A 21,290-nucleotide genomic window follows, 5' to 3' on the forward strand; every position below is an offset into this window, starting at 1 on the left:
TTTTAATTTTCTTCTAATGATAGCTAAATATACATAATTTTTTATTTTCTTTTTATTTTTAATTTTTTTCTTCTTTCTTCTAGATTTTTTTGTTTTAATTTATTTTCTTTTCTCGTCTTGAATACCTTTTTTCTTCCGGAAAACGGAAAAGCCTCATTATGGTGCATTTTTTCGAAGTTTCTTGGGCGCTTTGGAATCTTTTCTGCCCGAAGCCCGAAGCCCGAAGCCCGAAGCCCGAAGCCAGAAGCCAGAAGCCAGAAGCCAGAAGCCGTTCTTTCCCCCTGATTCTGGCTTCTTCTTCTTGTTCATAAGCAGTGCCATAGGTTATATGCCAAATATGCCCTCGGTGGACCATGTTAGCTTTACAAAGATGGGTTCAAATATCAATGATCAAAATCGCAGAGGTCCACATGGCAAAACCATCTGCTTCAGTTGGAATCCCTTTCAATTCTATTACCCAAAGGGCCTCCCATAGATTTGGAAATGAACATGTGGTTGCTAAACAGGTTAGCCCACATGGTACAGTTTCCATATGCTCGCATGTCTAGGTATTGAATGATTTTGAAGTTATCATTTCTTCTGTCAGTGCCACATCGGCTGGTCAACAAGTATAAATATCGGATTATGGGTTTCGTTTGTGGTGAAGAAATTTCTTCCAAAATTGGTTAGTTGATAACTTACCATTTCATGGTTCCACTTAGCTTTTCTCTGTTCTCAGAATGAGCTTATTTCTTTGTTGGACAAGTTGAAATTCCTCTAAGATAAGGTATGGATTTCTCTTCTTCTTTTTTTTTTTCCCCATTTTAGATGTTGTCATTCCCTTAGCATTATTTATATATCCAATTTTCTTTGAGTTTGATTACGATTCTTCACATCGGTAAGTTTTTCCCCTCTGTAGATTTGAGGTTGTGCGATTCAACTTTCAGAATCAGTAAAGTTCAGTTTTCTCAATGATCTGTGATTATTTTTCGTTCCTTTTTGATTATATAGATTGGGTTACTGTTTATCTTCTCAAAGTTTGAATGAATTTTTTTTTTTTTTGTGTGTGTGTGTGTGTGTGAATTCTGTAAACTTAGGGTTCCAGAATTATCTTTACCCTCTTATGTACCCAAAAGGCTGTAGGAACTTTTTTTCAATTATTATGAGATTTTTTGGTGCCCAACTAGGATGTTGTCAAATGAAAGGCAAGCTGATCTGTATAGTTTGATCACTTGGAAGGGCCTTCAGACATTGTGACTAGATTTGTAAACAAAATTATGGTTAATTTGTTGCAAATTTCTGTGTAGAACTTCGAAATTGGCTGGGGGCATTTTTGCTGTGATTTGCCATTTTTTTTATTTTTATTGTAACTTAAGTAGACTTTCCTGTTACAACTTATTGACATTCAGACAAGGATATAAATGTTTGCTTTGTTTTATTGTAACTGAAGTAGACTTTGCAGGGACACACACACAGTCACACTCATCTCCCTCCTTGACTAACCAGACTGAACAAATAAAGTACTGAATCCCTCAGGCTGGTTTCTCTCTCTTTAGAGACATTTTCATTTAGACATATGTTCCTCATCTTTGAACTTCTCACACATTTGAATCAGTCAATCTATAATTCTCAAGTTATAGTGGTGCTAAAAGATTAGGTTAATATCTCATTATCTATCTTAACTTACTATTTGTGTTATCACAATTTCTGCTGCATTGTTTAGCTGAATGATGATACTCATACTTTGACAATTGATTAGGAAGCCATACAACTCGGTCTCAGTTATGCCTTATTCCAACTAAAGGCTTCCGCTATATGAATTCTTTTTGACCAATATACACTATTCTGAGCCATATTTGTTGTTAATCTTAGGCCATGCATGTCTTTTCCCATGACTTCTACTGAAGTTACTTTAGGCTTGCCCCTTGTTCTGACTGGGGAACCATGAACTGATTTATTACTTGGGTGCTCTAAATTGGGCATGACAAGTCCTTTCAATGGATTTTACCACCTTTACTTTATTAAAAAACAATTGTTGAATTGTTATTCACACACCCCCCAACCCCCCCAAAAAAAAAAAAAAAAAAAAAAAGCCAATTGATTATGCTTCCAACCTTTTCAAAAGAAGCTTCGTTGTTGAAAATGTAAAACTTCATTCACTTAGATTTTTTTCATGCTGGTATAAGTTATTGTGCATTCTTCAGAACTCATTTAATATACATGTTATTTCCTGTGGACTTATTGACTTACCTATATTTCTTTCAGAGCTTTCACATTTTCCCCGTTATCTACCATGGAATTGTTGGTGAACTGTTGTGATTGATTCCTACTATCACCTCCAGCTGTTTATTACGTCCATTTAATTTGGGGAACATGTCTTCCATGAAATTGCAACGAAGTGGGGTAGAGAAAACTTTTTCATATGAAGATCAGCAAGCCAAGGTACATTTGAATTGCATTTGCAATGATTTTTCAAAAATGATTGTCTGATATTTGTCATTAAAATGTTAGTTTTTTAGTTTTTTTGTGAATAAACACGTCAGGACGGGAAGCAACGTTTAATCCATCTTTCTTGCCTTCACTGCGTCTTGACTGTTTTTCTTGAAAAAGGGAATTATTTTGATGACAAATATGTTCTCTTCAAGGGAATATTGTGACTGAACAATTTTTTTGATAATGTGGTCATCCTTTTGGAAGTATTCTGGTTGGTCTGTATTCCCTATTCTCCAAGGATGGAGATGTGATTGTTGCATCTAGTCAGGAAGATGTCTTGCCTGGGATGCACAAAATAGTTGGTCTCAGACCCTTTCAATGAGCGATTGTGCCAGATTTTTTTTTTGCATACTGTACGTAGAAGAGAGCAGTGATGGAAGCTTCATCATTCTCTGGTTGTAGAAGATTTCCTGTCCTGCCTCATGGTGTTTTCCACCCATCTAGAGTATAGGACTATCCTTAATTGAGAAATGCTTTTGGAATGTCATTGACAAAGAACTTAATGAAGAGAAACTGTTATTGGGGGAACTAATGGTGGTTGCCACTTTCTTTCAGATTAATGAAGTTAGACAGCTGATGGGTCCTATTGCGGACAAGCTACCAAACTTGTGTTCAGATGCTTCAATTCTAAGGTATCTCAGATCAAGGAATTGGAATGCGAAGAAGGCGTGTAAAATGCTGAAAGAAACATTGAAATGGAGGCTTGATTACAAACCAGAAAAGATCTGTTGGGTATGCAACGGTTGCTATGCACTTTTGTTCTTCTTTTGGATGATTAAGATTTCATTGTCTAAGATTCTGCTGTTAACGAAGTGTTCCAATCACTTTTCTCTACCCTGGAAAGAGAACTTATACAAATTTTGTTATAACTACAAGGAAGTTTCAACTTCTCCCACCTTTTAATTATTTTTAGATGCGGAGGAGGAATGGAAATTTATTGCTGCTTACGATGCTTCAGAATTGTGCCTTGTGGCACACTTGCTCAGCTGCATTTTGCAAGCCTGATCCGTGTTCATGACTTTAGAGCTTTTAGTGTGAGATTTTCCCAAATTTGTGACATTGGGCTTGATATGTAATTGCTGACAAGCTGACAGAATTATCTCCAAGAGAGGGATGGGGTTCATTTATTTGGTAACTGAAATCATTACTTTCATGCTTTATAGGAAGATGTTGCCTGTGAAGCTGAGACAGGAAAGATCTACAGGACCAGTTACTTAGACAAGTATGGAAGGCCCGTTCTTGTCATGAGACCTGGTTTCCAGGTATATAGCATGAGATGCGAACCATTTTGATTACATGGAATGTTTGGGGACCACATATGGTTTAAATGAGTTATTTCCTTAATTTCCCTTTGTTATGGGAGAAGCATGATTAAATTGTGACTGTTCTTTCTACAGAACACAACCTCAACAAGAGGCCAGATAAAATATTTGGTTTATTGTATGGAGAATGCCATAATGAATTTGGCTCCAGATCAGGAGGAGATGGTATGGCTAATTGACTTTCAAGGGTGGACAATGGCAAGCATATCGGTGAAGGTCACTCGTGAAACAGCTCATGTATTGCAGAACTGTTACCCTGAGAGGCTGGGCCTAGCAATCCTCTATAACCCACCAAAAATTTTTGAATCTTTTTGGATGGTATGTCACCTGTTGTTATTAATTTTCTTAAGAACATCTTAATTTTTCATTTACTTTACTGCTCAACCATTTTGAGCTTTGAACTTTTGTGTTTAGCTTGGAAATTGAATTTACTTAGATGCATAGTTGTGTTGGTGTCGTCTTGATTGCTTTCTTCCTCCTACACCTAGGATCAAGGTTCACGGTATCGGGTTTCGACCCTTGGGGAGGCTTAAATTTCGGTTAAAAGCTGGGAAATTTCAAGGATACGGGGGAATTTTTCCCGGTATGGTGGAAACTTAGGTTTCAACCCCCAAACAGTGTTTTTTTGTCTGATTTTTTATGTACATCCTATTTTAAACATTTCTAACACATTCACATCATTAGTTTCATAAAAGAAACACATAAAGTCTTACTTGTGTGGTGAACCAAAGGTTCGATAATCATTACGCTGACTTGTTGACTTGAATTCTGAAACTATACTACGTAATGACTATGTATAGTATACAATCTACATCAAAACATAAGACATAATCCAAATGATCCAAAATAAATAAAAATATTACATCATCAACAATTATCTATCATCACTCAACAGTATTGATTCAATTACTTAGCACTCGAAAGTAGTGACTCAATTCCAAATAGTGTCTAGGCGGTTCCATCCAAGTAGCGACTCACTACCCTCAAGGCACGCATGTTATCTTTTTTACATTATTTAGTAAGCTATATATACCTTATATCATAAAAAATCAACATTAATCCACATCAAGTCATTAAAAATCAACATCTAGCCACATCAAATCATAAAAAATCAACATTAAGTCACATTAAGTTATAAAGAATCAACATTTAGAGAAATGCTCTTATTTTATAATAAGTTTGACTGGTCAAATGATTTTTATTTTTACATGAGACTTTTTGTATTAAGTATAACATAAAACCAACTTTCCAACAAGTCTAAGATTACTTAAATCTGAGTTGTAATGACATAGTTATGCTCGGGTCAAACTTATTTTAAAGTGCGCGAATGCTGTTAAAATCATTTGAATGAAAATAATTTTAGGGATATCAAAACAAAAGATTATTTTACCAGACGTTTGGTTTTTAGCAATGTTTTAACATTTTGGGATTTATAAAATTTTCATAATTGAGAAAAACCCTAGCATTTAAAAGTTGAAAATCGCCCCTACAATCAAAATCCAGTTTTGTTCTTGGACGAGGGGGTTGACTTTTATCCTTTGGGAATTTGATTTTTAAACTATTTTTATTGGATTCAAATAGGTGGTATTTCCTTATTAATGTGCCAAAACACTTTTTCCCCGAGTTTGGTAGTCAAAAAATGAAAATATCCACTATTTCTCCAAGTTTCCCACACTTGGGAGAAAAAATGCTCAAATGAAGGTCAAAATTTCTCATGTTTCAGTCTAAACAAGGGAAACATGGTCGAAACCAGTCAAAACCTAGTCAAAACAGTGGATTTTTGAAAGTCATCAGAGGTTTCGTTTCGACCTCTGGCGATACCTGCGAAACATGCAAAATAAACATGCGAGATTTCGCATGTTTCGCTTGAGTTATTAAACCATGCCTAGGATCACCTAGATAGCATCACAACTATGCTTAGATGTATATGTACTCAAGTTCATGGTACCAAAAGTTCTTGGTTGGGATTTGAATTGGCATTTGAGTTCATCCTTAACACTATTTGTGTGGTTTTACGACTACAAATAGACAAAGAGGCCTATGGATTATGGCCCACAAAGAGTAAAGAGCTTTAAAATTAGAAAAGAACTAGAAGCAACAATCAGTTAGAAAACCCCCACGTCCAGAACACGCTGGAATTTCAATGGTAGAAGTCATGGTTTAGTTGTCTATCAGTGGGTCAGAGTGTCAGACCTTAGTAACCATGCTGGCTTCGTCCCGGTGCATATCGGGTTTGTTTGGCAAGGTTCAAGAAGTCAGTTTTGACCTTGGTCAGAACCGAAATATGTTGTGGTCGAAATCCTTCAGGTTTCGGTGCGTGGTTTCCTTTGACCACTTCGGTGGTCAAATGGTCATAGTTTTTGCTGAAACTTGGAAGAGACCCTATGTAAGCATACCTAAACACAATAGAACCTTTAGATTATAGAAAAAACACAATCAAAATGTTAGTTGGGTTTGATACCCTAGGTTGGTAGTGTACGTCATTCCTTGCCTGTGTATTTCTCAAAGATAGCCTACGTCACACATGATTTAGTACTATAACATAAAAAAATAAATGAAATAAACTAAAATATGCAGGTGCAAGTGACAAACAGAGAAAATTATTTGATATTATCGAATTTCAAAATAGTACATCATGAGTGTGAAATCAGTCAAACCACATCAAAGGTGCAAATAAGCAAAAGACCCCACCCTTCCTCCTAGTATCCTACTCTATATCAATGCCACATATGAGGAAGATTGCTGCTGCTGATGAAACCGTTCCTCCGACTCGATCACAAAAGAAAGCCATGGTATGTCTGAAGAAATGCTCAAAGTCTATGTGGTTGGCTGTATCTTGAGGAAGGTGAGGAAGCATATGGGGTCTACATGGTTAGCAGTATCTTGGTAGAAGAAACTAAGAGAGAGGACTGGCAGAGATATTGTATATTCTATACCTGTATGAACAGTGGACCTAAGGCGTCACAGGTGAATCGGTAATAGTAGACAGAAGGAGTTGCGTCAAAGTGGTTTCCACAGCCTTTATTGACAAGGCTAAGCTATGTATAGAAAAGCACCCTCATCCTTATAATATTTCTCTTCTTAATGGTAATACACTAGAGTGAATCAGGGATGTTCCGTGCTTTGATATTTAATAATTATGAAGAGCAGGTATGGTGTGATGTGATTCCAATGCAGTTGACAGATGTTTTCTTAGGATGACCATGGATGTATCACAACGGTATTCTGGTTGGCGGCATCAAGAACTAGTATATCTTCAAGTTTAAAGGAAAATCCATCATATTTGGGCATAATTGTCACGGCATCTAGGCAACCCAAGGCGTTGGAGGGGGATCGGATGCAAGGCGACACCAACAAGGTGCCCTGCTTAGGTGACCAAGGCGACTGATGTAGATTGAGCTTCCAAAGAGGGGGGCCATGTGTGCTCCGTTGCTGGCCCAAAATATGGGTGACACGTCAGTCTATCAAGAAGCTCCTTCTTGGATTCTATTCCAGCTTTCTTAGGCAGCAAGGTTGTCAACTGAAGATTTGTTTCCTATTTTGATCAGCCACCAGCAAGGTTTTCAACTGAAAATTTGTTTCATATTTTGATCAGCCGCTAGAAGCCCCAAAGCCCTTCCAATCAATTGAAGAGATGAGTTGTAATTCTGTCTCTTTGTGAGACTTAGGCAGCAGGAAAGGAGCTAGATCTCGGCTGTTAGAATCTATTTGGTTATTTGTTTCGTTTTTAGTTCTTCTTGTTAGACAAGTGATTAGTTTAGGAGTGTTTTAATTGTTAGTTTCTTAGTTAGTTATTTTCCTTTCATGTTACTTTCCTATTTCAGTTGTTTCCAATTTCATTACTTGCCAATTTGTACAAGGCTGTCAAAAACATTTATAACCGATTGTAAGCCATAGAGTCAGATTTTGATTAATGAAATTGAAGAGTTTTCTTCCATGGCTGAAAGGGTTTTGACTGAGGGGTGGGGTGCCTAAACACTTGAGAGTTGAGATGCCCAAGGAAAGGGTGAGAGGCAATCAGAGGCCTGCTCATCGAGTTATAAAAATCTCCTATTTTGCCCTTATATTCAAGAAGTCTCATATCTCGTCATGCAGCTTCCAGGTTAGGTCAGTAATTTGGGGTTTTATTTTACACCTTATAAGTGAGATATAAATTTTCTCAAACTTGACCTAGTTTGTGACCTGCGGCTAGGGTGTTACGATTCTTAATTGCTGTTCTTTGTGTGGGTTTTATAGTTACTGTTGGGGGTGTTAGTATCATACGTCAGGGATCATTTGGAGTATTGTTTGGAGATCCTACTGGGGTTGGGTAGTTTCTACCTAGCCTGACCTTAGTGATGCCTTGGCCCTTGGCAACTGTGTATTTGATCCTATCAACATCTTGACTGAGCAAGCTAGGTGCAAAGCATTGAAGACCGATCAGAAGTGGGCTCAGGGTGAGAAGAAAGTTAACATAAAAGAATGAGAGAATGATTCGGCTTGTCTAATATAACAGAGGCCACCATTATTTATATGACAGATTAGGGTTACATCTAGCATAAAGATGAGTCACAAGTCTAGATACATCAAACCTAGACATTTTAACATTCCCCCTCAAGTTGGAGTATATATATCACGCATGCCCAACTTGCAGATTAGAGGATGAAAAACCATTCGTGAACACATCAACTAGCTGATTCTCTGAGGTGACAAATGGACAAATGGAACCTTGTTCCAGCTTCTCCTTGATGAAATGCCGGCCGATCTTAATATGCTTAGTCTAGTTGTGTTGAACCGGGTTATAAGCGATATTGATAGTAGCCTTATTGTTATAGTAGAGCCACATAGGACCAATAGTAACAATTCCCAATCACTGAGTAGAGCTCTGACCCAGATGAGTTCGTAAATCCCCTGAGGCATAGCATGGTATTCTACCTCAACACTCGACCTCGAGAGCACAGATTGCTTCTTGCTTCTCTAGGTAACATGGTTACCACCTAGGAAAGTGCAATAACCAAAGGTAGAGCGATGATCATCAACAGAACCTGCCCAATCAGCATTAATAAAGGCTTCGAGTTTGGCATTGCTGTTGTTTGAGAACAAGAGGCCCTTCCTTGGAATAGATTTTAATTATCTTAAGATACGGTACACTGCTTCAAGGTGAGTGGACAACGGAGTATGGAGGTATCGACTAACAATCCCTACGGCATATGCAATGTCTAGATGGGTGTGAGAGAGATAAATCAAGTTGCCAACAAGTCGCTAATACCTTTTTTGGTCAACCGGGTCTCCACCATCATTGCCAAGATGATGATTAGCCTCAATAATAGAGTCAGCATGTTTACACCTAAGCATACCTGTCTCACTAAGTAGGTCCAAGACATATTTCATTTGTGATATGAGAATACCCTTGTCAGATCGAGCAACTTCAATGCCGAGGAAATATTTAAGATGGCCTAGATCCTTAATCTCAAACTCTATTGCAAGTTGGGCCTTGATCTTTGAAATTTCAGAATCATTCCCTGTGATCACTCTATCATCCACATAAACGATGAGAGCAGTAATTTTATCACCATCGCTCTTGACAAATAAAATGTGATCGGCCTGACTTTGCTTGTAACCAAAATACAGCATAGCCTTGAGAAAACGACCAAACCAGGCCCGGGGAGATTGCTTTAGACCATAAGGAGATTTCTGTAACCGGCATATTTTTCCAATAGTGGATGGAGACTCAAAGCCTGATTGAATGTCCATATAGATCTCTTCTTCCAAATCCCCTTCAGGAAGGCATTTTTGATATCTAACCAAGGATAGCAGCAAAGGATAGGAGAGCACGAACAGAGTTCATCTTAGCCACTGGAGAAAAGGTCTCCTAGTAGTCGATGCCATAGGTCTGAGTAAAGCCCTTGGAAACTAGTCTGGCCTTATACCCCTCACTAGTGGCATCTACATTGGTCTTCAATGTAAAGACCAATTTACACCCCACAAGTTTCTTGCCCTTTGGAGAAGGAACAATCTCCCAAGTACCATTATTCTGAATAACCTGCATCTCCTCCAACATAGCACCTTTTCACTCAGTGTTAGCTATAGCTTCTTCCTAATCCTACAGAATAGAAACACAGGACGAAGTGGAAATAAAGGAATGGTAGGATGGAGACCGGGATAAGTAGGAAACAATGTTAGAAATAGGATACTTAGTATATGTCCTAACACCTTTTCTAACAGTAATGGGAATATCCATATCAATAACATCAGTGGGAGGAATATCAGTAACACCAATGGGAGGATCTATATTACCTAATTGAGACACAGGAGGTGGATCTAGGAGCATTGATTGCTGTGGTGGGTCGCATGTGGGATATTTCTCCATGTGAGAATATGTAAGTAAGCCCCCTTTATTGCTTTCCTTGAGAGGTGGCTCTGCTTAAAGAACGTGCTCTCCTTTAAGACGAGTAGTGTCAATGACAAATGGACTTGAAGGAAGCTTGGACATACTAGTCTCCCCCTCAAGAGGTGACTGAAAATAGGACTCAGATTCATGGAAAGTGACATCCATGGTTACAAAGGGCCGTCGAGATGGGAGGTGAAAACACTTGTAGCTCTTTTGGGTAGCGGCATGGCTAAGGAAAATGCAACGGAAGGCACGAGGATCAAGTTAAGAACGCACAGGGGTGGAGTTGTGAGCATAACAGACATAACCAAAGATCCTATGGGGAAGATAGGAGGCAAAGGAGGGGTATGGGAGATGACTAATAGGGGTTTTTAAGTCGAGGACATTGAAGGGAACCCTGTTAATGAGATAGGCAGCAGTAAGGACCGCATCCCCCAGTAACACTTAGGAACATTCATTGTAAACAGGAGGGAGTGAGATTTTAAGAAGATGCCAGTTCTTCCTCTTAGGAATACCATTTTGTTCAGGATTGTGAACACATGAAGTCTGAAACACAAGGCCTTGACTATCAAGGTATTGGCGGAAGCTAGCATCTATATATTTAATTCCATTGTCACTCAGTAGGATCCAAACCTTGGCATCAAATTGGGTCCGGACCATGGTGAGGAATGATTCAAAGCATTGGAATGCCTCAGATTTATGACGAAAAAGAAGGATCCAGGTTAAGCGGGTGCGATTGTCAATAAATGAAATAAACCACTGAAAACTATCACGGTTGGAAACCCTAGATGGGGACATAATAGAAAAGGACGTGCACTTTTATTAAATGAAAGAGAATAAGAGGTTCTAGTATGTTTAGCAAGTTCACAAGTTTCACAACAAAAATTGTTAGGATTACAATGCTTTATTAACTGAGGATATAAAACGTAAAGTGTGAAATGAAGGATGACCAAGGTGTTGATGTCATTAGTGCACTTTTTGAAGGACACTAACTACTAGAAGGGTGTGAGTAGAAAGGGGTGTGTGCACATCAGTGCGGGTTGTTCTAGATAATATAACCTGTCCCGCATCCTACCATAGCCAATCGTTGCGCTTGTCACTAGATCCTGAAAAAGACAATAATTGGAATAAAAAGAGACAAGAATTGAGTTCAACAGTAACACAATAAATAGAAAGCAGGTTAGCATTAAGTTTTGGAACATAAAGAACAGAAAATAAAGAAATAGTACGGGAGCATTGGACAGAATCATTATTGGAGATAACGGACAAGGAGCCATTAGCAACCCGGAATTTGTCCTTACCAGAGCTAGGTAGGTAGGAGCAAAATAGGTATGAGGAACTAGTCATATGCTCCGAGGCACCGGAGTCAAGGAGCCAAGACGGACTAGCAAAAAGTGCAGGGGATGGAGAAATATGGAAAATACCTCACTGAGCGAGATGGGAAGCTGTAAGGGTTGGTGTCCCCCAGGTTAGACATCATACGCTGTAGGGCCTGTAGCTGAACTGAGGCGAAAGGAACAGTGGAAGACGATCTGGTAGGTGGAGGAGCTAGGCTAAGAATGTAACCATCAATAGTCTCAGAGAGAGGAGCCTAGGGCTGGTAGATCCTTGTTTCCCACCATGGCCTCCTCCCTTAGGGCAACCATATAGCTTCCAATAGGTCTCCTTAGTGTGACAAGGTGTAGCGCAGTAATCACATTTAACTGGTTCCTGTGTGGGTGTGGTAGACTTAGTAGAGTCAACACTAACAGGAGTAGAGACCAAAGCAGAGTAGGGAGGAGTCATTGTCGGCATCATAACAGAATGGTGACGGTCCTCATGTTGTAACAGATTATAAACCTATAACAGAGTAGGAAAAGTATCATGACCAAGGATCTGAACACGGATCAGATCGTATGCAGGATTGAGGCCAGTGAGAAAGTCATAAACACACTCCATTTCCCGTTCAATTTGGAAAGCTCTTGTATGTGGTGCACAAACCATTGGAATAGCATGGTAGAAGTCGAGTTGCTGTCACAAAGAGGTCAGGGTGGCATTGTAGGCAGGCAAGGAAAGATCCTTTTGAGTCGTCTCACAACCCTAACGATGTAGTTATAAATCTATGCATAATTGTTTGGGCATAGGTTTGTAGCACAGCCTCCCAGAGTTCCTAGATGGAGTTCATCAGAACAAAATTGGAGCTGATAGTAGGCTCCGTTGAATTGAGGAAAAAAGACATAACCAATGCATAATGGGCCAACCAGGTGTTGAGAGTAGGACCATCAGGAGGTCGAGGTGTGGCACCAATTAAATATCCTGAAAAAATTATTAACCCTAAAGGTCAGTTGGCAGGCACGCTACCAGGGATGTCAATTGCACCCATTCAACTTCGTTGGACCTGTTTAGAGAGGGGTGATTGATAGAAGTCCCAACACGAGGTACTTCACCACTTCCAGAGTCGACAATGACTGTGATCTTGTCACCCTTGGCCATAGGGTGGAAGATGGGGATGAATCAATAGAGACAAATCAATAGAGCAGAAGCACCAGGGGATGTAAGCAAGCAATAGAGTAGAAGCACCAGAGGCGGTGGTGGCTCGAGCAGCAGGAGGTTGCAAAAGGTACCAAGCGACGCCAGGAGGCGACGAAGGGTAGTAGCATATGGCTGTGGTGCAGGGCACGATGCAAGTTTGCGATGTAGGCAGTGGCGAGGTCAATGGCTTAGGGCAGAGGCACAAGGCAATGACTTAAAGCAGCGGCGCAAGGTAGCAACACAGGGCAAGGCGCAAGGTAGTAGTGCAGGGTAGGGCACAAGGTAGTAGCATGGTTTAAAATATCTTCGACATGATCCGATACCCTCCGATGCGTATCTTAAATTTAGTCGACCGGTACAATGACCAATTCTAATAGTTCAATCATTGATCTTGAGCATATCTTAGCGTGTCTCCAATACGATATGATACCCTCCAATAAGTATCTTAATTTAGCCAACTGATACGGTTACCGATACCAATACTTTAATGCTTGGACAGCAGCACTGGGCAAAGGGCCATATGGGCAGTGGAGGGCAGCGGTGAGTGGCAGAGGCGTGGCGGGATGCGCTAGTGATAGCATAGGGTAGAGGTGGTAGGGTTAGGTGGTTAGTCACGGGGCATGGTTTAGTCTACCATGCTTGATCAAGGGTGGCCGAAGCCTCGAGAGTGGTGGTGGGAACCCTGTTGGTGGTGGCGGCAGCGGAATAGAAAACTATTTAGTGTGTTTGGCTCTGATACCAAGTTGAAATAAAGAATGAGAGAATAATTCGGCTTGTCTAATATGACAGAGGCCACCTTTATTTATAATGAGAGATTAGGGTTACAATTAGCATAAAGATGAGTCACAGGTCTAGATACATCAAACCTAGACACTTTAACAAAGAAGCTATTGGCACTACTGCAAAATGTGTTTCTAGAACCTAGCGTGGATTTATTTATTTATTTTTGGTAGGTGCCTAGCAACGATTTAAGACTCATATTGGCTCTTGTCACGAGGGAAGTTGCCTTTTAGCCTAAGGTTAAGCATCCTAAGCCAAAACGGATTTTATATTAGACTTATTAGATTGAGTGCCTGGGGAGTTTCCAGATGGGCTGCCACCTTAACTTTGTAAAGCCCACAGATAAGACCAGAAAATTCCGCTTCAAATTTTGTTTTGTGGCCCAAAAACTCTTGGTATGCATAAATTACTCTTCCCAAGTGATCCCTGAACAGTTGCGCTCCAACCCTCTCTGGGATCCCCAACAAGCAACCATCAACATTCAGCTTTAACCAACCCACTTGTGGTACACCAAGAAACTTCAGACATCTTCTGAGATGGCTTTGGTTTAGTTGTCAGACCCAATCTTTCTTGAACATATCAAGTCCAAAATTGATATCACTAATCCCCTTTTTTTGGGGTTCACTTCTGAAAGATCACGCAAGACCAAATTAAAAATATGCATCACCATTCCTTTCAATCCACCAAAAATTAAATGGATTCCTTTCAATCCACAAATCAAATGATCAAAATTTCTTTCAATCCACAAATTAAATGGATTTAGAACGGATCCAAACAACCATGCTCCTCTCAAGGAAATACTACTTACTTTATACTTCCACCATTGTAGCAGATTACAGATTGTCATTTGAGGTTGCCAAGAGATACCGAAACATTCAATAAATTTGGCCCACACCACCCTTGAGTGATTGCATTCCAAGGATATATGAAGAATAGATTCTGATTCACAAGTACACAACTTACATTGGGATGCCAAACTGAACACCTCTGCAGGTAATCAACTCATCTGTGGGGAGCTTACTGTTCATCAACCTCCATCCTGCTTCCTTTCTGCAAATCCATTTGATTTGGGTTGGTAAGGGGCTGAGGTCTTATGTGCTTTCTTATTCTTCTCACAAAACTTTGATAGACTGAGTTCTATATTCAGTCCTTCTATTGGTCCTTAAATCTCTTTATCTTTCTGCCCAATTTATTTTAACCTCCATCTAATGGGATAGGAAATGTAAACATGTTCTGCCTCATCCATAGTCCTTAAGAGGTGTATTTTATATCTAGAGTAGTCATCACTGAAGGTAATAAAATACCTCTTACCTCCCCTTGACTCATGTGACTTAAATCACCTAGGTCACCATGCACCAAGTCTAAAAGTTCACTTGTCTTTCTACTGACCTGTGAGGATTCTTAGTAAACTTGCCTCCACACAAACTGATAGTTATCCAATGTCGGTTTAGTATTGCCTTCTATGAGACATAAGTTATATAATCTCTTAATAATATATGGTGCAATATGATGTCTTAATCTAGCATGCCCTTTATCATAAGGCTCAAATCAAATAAACTGAAGAGGTACTTAATTTTCATTAATAATCTTAGATACACTTAAAGTACAAAAAATCCCATTGGACAAGCATCCCTTCCCCTTAGATACATCATTCTTTATCATAGTAACTTTATCAACCTCTGTTGAGGATTTCAGTCCTTCCTTGTTGAGGAGTGATCCTGACACCAAGTTGTGATGGATTTCTAGCACATGCAACAGGTCTTTAAGCACAAAAGTCTCTTCTGAAGTAAACTATGGAGTGACTTGGCATTTTTTAATGACACATGAGGTTTGGCAATTTCCCATATAGGCTAAATCACCAAATCAACTGTAGAATAGTTGAAAAATGAGTTCTGATCCCCACAGGTGCTTGGTACTTGGGAGCACCCGTGTCAATGATCCTTTCTTTTGGTCTTTGACCAAGTTTATTTGAGTTACCATTGCTGCAAAAGTTTTTGCCTCTGTCAAATTAACTTTGGCTTTGTTGCTGCCTTTCTTCTTGAATTGTCGGCGGTCACATTTGAAGTGACCCATTGTGTCACACATGAATCAATTCCTATCTGTTTTTTGAATTCATTTTCCTTCTTAACATGAAGGTGCCAAATTGCTCGCTCTTTCCGGACTCCACAAGATTAGCCTTGGATTTATATTCCTTGGCCTTGTCAACCTTGTCCTTTTTCTAGTGCATCTTCTCCATCTTCTCCATCTTCTCCAATCCTTCCTCTTGTGCTTCATATTGATTTTGAACACATTCTAGGGCGCAGAAAACTTCTCTAATAAAGAGCCAACCACGAAATTGTCCGGTTGAAATATGCCTTTCTTTGCCTAATTGGTAACCAGAACTTGAAACTTATCAACCTGAATAGATACATTGATATCATCTTTCATAACAAAATCAAGAAAGTTAGACAAAATGTACTTCTTTTTACTACTGGAGTCCTCCAATCAAGGTTTGAAATCTCATTTTGTTTTGGTGTTTCGGTGGGTTCAGAATCACCAACTCGGTGAGATCTCGGTGAGTTGGTGTATTTTTTTTTTTTGCTCGGTTGACTGTTTCGGTGGTCAAACAGCTATATTTTGACCTGAAACTTGGTGGGTAGCTTGTTTTAAGGTTAATAAACATGCTTAGAACATAAACTTGCAAAAATATTAGAACATGACATTGTTTTAGAGCTGCACTCTTGTTTGGCAGCAACCGTCAAACTGTTCTGGATATGGTATAATATAAGAAGTATCATGTATGCTTTAAAACACTTTAATATTAATCTCTTATTTTTCTTTTATTTTTAAAATCAAAACAGAATATTTTCCCCTATTTTTAAAATTAATTTTCAATTATTAATCTATTTTTCTAATTTTCTAAAAATTAAAATAAATAATTAACAATTAAAAAAAAAAATTCACTCCAATAGAGTCGTAGAACAGCCAATGGTGAGTAATATATATAATTGACTTCCATCAAAGGTATATTTACCATAAAAAGTAACAGTTTATGTTAATAGAAAATGCATTTTTAAACCAAAAAAAAAATATTTATGTACCAAAAAAAATTTCGACTCTGTGAGGTCATAGATTGGCTTCTAATGTCCAACATATAAAAAATCTAGCCCCATCCAACATGTATTTATGTACTATTTAAAAAAAAAATGATTTTGGGGAAAGAACTTTACCTTTCTTAAGCTTGGAATGTGTAGATCTTGCTGTAGGAGTGATTTGAAGGGCAATATGTATGATGATGTGGCTAATTAAAGGCCAATAGTGTGACTTTGTGTTCAAAATGTAAGATGGAACCGAGATTTCATTGAGACAGACGAGACAGGCGAGACAGATATTTGTAGCCTTTACAATGTAACATTTAGGTATCTTGTCGAGATGATACCGATATCTCGGCCAAGATACTGAGATTTCAACCTAGACGATGTACAAAGTGTATTTCGTAGCCTATCTCGTCTCGGCCAAGAAAAAAATCACGAAATAACCGAGATCTTGGTGAGATTTTGAACCATGCCTCCAATACATATTTCTTCTCTACTGTAGATATGGTATATACATTACATAAGAAGCATATACATTGCATAATTCGTTTGACTGTGAATTCAAAATTCTATTGTTGCATTGGTAGTCCGCTTGTAACCAAGATTCTGTCTTGGCTTCGAGAGTAGGATCATCACTCTCTGCAGATATAGTTTCAGTCAAAGCAATCGACACACCTAATTGTCCCAAAGCAAATTTTATCTTTTGCTTCCATCTTTTGTCATTAGAACCCTTGAGTGACAATCTTACCAAAATCAGAACTATCTTTAAGTTTCCATTGCTGGAACAATGGTAGTATTAGGAAAACTTGGAATAGCCATACTCCTATAATCTCAATACTATGATCTTAAGAATATTTATATAACACCGAAAACATTGAGAATATAGGACTTACCTGAACAACTTAACAATTGAAATTAAGCGACCACATACTGTAGGAGAGCTTTATACATGAACAGAAAATCAAGAACAATTGCCAACTGCAAACATTGCACTTGATACAGATAAGAATAATGGTGGGGTTGAGTTGTGCCACCAGTCATCTTAAGATTGTAGTCTCCCTGGTGCAATATGGGTTATTGCGAATCGACCTCCAAGATGAAACAACTCCTTAAGCCTTACAGTAGTTGTTGCACTCTTACTGGGCCACAACGGGACACACTTAGGTTATGTTCAATTGACAAGAGTAATCGAACTCATAACACTTCTTAAAACAGTAGACCAGGAGGCAAAACAGAGATAGTAAATAAATGAGTGGGAGAGAGGGAATAGAACACTTAAAATATCATATCTAAAGTGTCCAGAATGCCCTCTATTTATAAAGGAGAGAGGTCCATTAAAAACACTTGTTAAGAGGCCCGAAAAGGTGTCTTATAGAGAGAGAGAGAGAGAGAGAGAGAGAGAGACCAAAAAACTAGCTGTTGTCGAAGTCTAATGCATTCTGGATGATGCACAACAAAATATTGTCAATGACGGAACGTATCGGATGATTCTCATCCGATGTCGGTGAAACCCCATTAAAGGTTTGACGGAGTAAAACATGTCGGTACACTCTTGACAAACCCCAACTTAGAATATACTCATCCCGATGTTCAACAAACAAAGACCGATGTTGGGAAAAGACATTTGACATAAAAAAAACCTCATCTGACATCGGCGAAGGAATTCTGGATTCAAGTCAGGCCGCCAGAAAAAAGATAATCACACCACAGAGGCCTGGTCTCACCATGCTATGCATTACCCGGCCTTGCTCAGCTCTACACTTACACAAGCAGCCCCCCCCTCCCCGGGAGACGAGCTTAGTGAGCTTTTTCTTGCATGGAACCCTACCTTTGTAGTTCCTATTATATGTGCTCACTTCCATAACTAATGTGGGACTAAAGATTTCCTACTACTTCGCTTTATAATCAACTTTGGGGAAGTATTAGATTCAAAACTTACGGGAGACAGAAACTATGAAAAACTATGAAGAGATATTTTGAAGCTTATTTTCTTTGTAAATACATTTAATGCAACAGATCAATGGCTGATTAAGAGTAGGTGTGCAAATTGGCCTGAATTTGGGCTCAACTTTGAACCAAAATGAGCTGAGTGTAATCAGGCTCGGGCTCAATTTGGTTAAAACTTTATCAATTCCCCAACCCAAACTTGGCCCTCCTGTACCCTATTTAAGAGTTATCATCTTTCTGCATTAATGCTTTTTTTTTTATATGGTACAAGCGTTAATGCTTTCATGATCAAGGGTTGCATCCTTTATAGCTTCCTGGTTTGGATTGCGAGGAAGGAGAGTTTCTGTTGAGTATCACTGCAAAGTGATTTTAAATTTGGTTCTGTTTGTAGTAAATCCTTATGAATTTTGATTGATGCACAATGTATGATGGGATTTACTTATAATCAGGAAGTCTAATTGCAGTTGTAATGGGACCCAATTGCTGGATATTTGATTAGCATGTGGAAGATGGTTGTTGAAATTATTTTAGCAAAAGATGTAGCAGATTGAGAAAGTTGATAAGTTAATAGGATAGCATTCACTTTACTACTCTTCTGTTGTGATTGATGGTCGTACTAGTTCCTATGGTTACCTAGTAAGGTTGGATGGTATTTCCTGTACATTAATCTTACTGTGTCATCTGGTGTGCTTGTGAACAGTTTTCCCTTTAGAAGTTTGGCCATTCAGCAGATCATAGGTTAACACATGAATGTAGGACTCTAGAAAAAGTAGGTTGAAGTATTTCCTAGTTGGGAGCATTCTGATCCCTAATGCTTTTCACTAAACTTAATTGAATACTTTCTTTGCAGCCCAGGAAGTTTTGCTAAATTAATAGTTTTGGGGGACAAATAGCGGTTAATAATTATGCTTTCCTGCATTGGGTTGAAATTGTCAGACTGCTTTGTCGGAAGTCACCTGACAGTCATATGATGGGGGTACACTTTCTAGGATAGCTTATGTAAATGAACTTGTCACCACAGTGAATTGAAGTCAACATTTTCTGTTTTTCTGTTGATCTGACCCCAACTAAGCCTTTTGTGGGTCAGTCTGTTTTTCTTTCTTTCTTTCCTCTCTTCTTATTTCTGTTTTTTGGGGAAAGGGGGTGGGGTGGGAATACTTTTAAATTTTCGGTGCCTAGTATCATCATCGAGCAAAATTTGTAACAATCTCAGAAATTTCAACATCCTGATCCAGTTCATTTTTTATGGAATTATAAATTGCCAGCTGGCTGATTTAGTTTTCATGCTTTATCTCGAATGTTACTAAAAAAGGCTGTTGCTTCTACTCACTCTCTCTCTCCTCTCTCTCCATCTATCTTTTTTTTTGTCCTTTCTTTTTGAGTGGAGAGTTCTGAATGAAGGATGTATAGTAAGGAGGAATTGTTATAATTCGTATAGCTTCTGCTGCTTGGGGAAGATTGCATGGCCTTTGGCAATCTCAAATTATCAATAGCTAGTGAATGCAGTTGCTTTGGGATCAAATTCCTTATATTAAGTAGTTTCTGAATTTACTGTTTTCAGTTCTTCAATAAATAGTACTTCAATTCCATGAGTTTGAATTTTCTTCCTGAATCTACTGCATTGCAAACAAGAGTTAAATAATTTTTTTGGCAGATGGTGAAACCTTTTCTGGAGCCCAAGACGTACAAGAAAGTGAAGTTTGTATATTCTAATGACCCAGAAAGCCAGAAGATAATGCAGGAACTTTTTGATATGGACAAACTTGAATCTGCATTTGGTGGGCGAAACACAGTTGGGTTTGACTACAAAGAATACGGTGAGAAGATGAAAGAGGATGACAGGAAGATGTTTGATTTCATTAACTCAGGATATTCAACCCGATCAGTTTTGTCTGATTTCCCGCAATCAGAGTTATCGGTTTCAGGACGTGGTTCAGATAATGAAGGTTCCTCTGGGGATGATGGAATTGACCCAAAGGATATTGATGGCTCGTCAGATGAGAAGATACCAGGCCAGAGTGCCTGCAAAGACGGTGCACTCGTTTTGACAGAGGCTTAGACAGAGGTGTTGCAAACGAGTGAGTCAGCTTGAAACTAGAGAAACAAAGGTAAGGGCTTGATCCCTATACCTTCAAAACTAGACATCTATGCTGCTCAGCTAACTGCAATTCCTTTGGATGAAATCTATGTAGGAAAAGATTCTCCAATTGATGGATCACTTTTTTGAGAAATCCAACATAGAAAATAAGATTAGTTGGAACATCCATCCTATTTGGACTCCCTTGTAAGTATTTAGGCAATTTCATGATTTCATCATTGGTTGTAACTACAACTCTGTTGAGAAATTATTGTATTCTCATTTAGTGGACAACTCTGTTGAGAAATTATTGTATTCTCATTTAGTGGACAGTTTAGTGGAGAGTTTGTTTAACTGAACAATTTTTCAGAAGGGACTAAACTCAAATCCTATTCAAACCCCGACCAGTCTCTGCAGAAATAGAAGGGGTAAAAAAAGAAGAGATTACCTATACTTGTTATAAGGAAAGGCATACTCAGTGCACAAGGCTCCCGCCACTGCGGGGTCTAGGGAGGGTCGTATTGCATGCACCCATACCCCGGCCTGCTTAACGGAGAGGCTGTACGTGTTATGTTGATTATATATTATTTTCAATCATACAATCATGCTCATTTGGTTTATATACTTGGAAACTTGCCAAAGTCTGTTTCTACGCTATCAGCAATTGTAATCTTTTTTTCTGTCATCCTCAAGGCATGAATGGACTGAATATCTATACACAAGCCCACTTTGTGCTA

The 21,290-nt window shown here is 38.8% G+C and overlaps 1 protein-coding gene across 3 annotated transcripts; it reads left to right on the top strand.

Moving 5' to 3' along the window:
- The first annotated feature begins 467 nt into the window (after nt 1–467).
- Nucleotides 468–20,922, top strand: LOC122058182 (phosphatidylinositol transfer protein 3-like). Of its 3 annotated transcripts, XM_042620723.1 has the most exons (7): nt 468–766; nt 2,245–2,421; nt 3,028–3,204; nt 3,636–3,734; nt 3,870–4,112; nt 20,131–20,584; nt 20,669–20,922. In XM_042620723.1, exons 2-6 carry the CDS (start codon nt 2,353–2,355, stop codon nt 20,533–20,535), a joined length of 993 nt encoding a protein of 330 aa, XP_042476657.1. In that variant the 5' UTR covers nt 468–766; nt 2,245–2,352; the 3' UTR covers nt 20,536–20,584; nt 20,669–20,922. The 3 variants fall into 3 exon arrangements, with proteins under 3 accessions (XP_042476657.1, XP_042476656.1, XP_042476658.1); XM_042620722.1 differs by having other exon boundaries at nt 20,131–20,922; XM_042620724.1 differs by lacking the exon at nt 468–766 and adding an exon at nt 787–877 and having other exon boundaries at nt 20,131–20,922.
- The last annotated feature ends 368 nt before the right edge of the window (nt 20,923–21,290 follow it).

The sequence above is a fragment of the Macadamia integrifolia genome, chromosome 12 (assembly GCF_013358625.1).
Source record: "Macadamia integrifolia cultivar HAES 741 chromosome 12, SCU_Mint_v3, whole genome shotgun sequence".
In the NCBI taxonomy this organism is placed as follows: domain Eukaryota; kingdom Viridiplantae; phylum Streptophyta; class Magnoliopsida; order Proteales; family Proteaceae; genus Macadamia; species Macadamia integrifolia.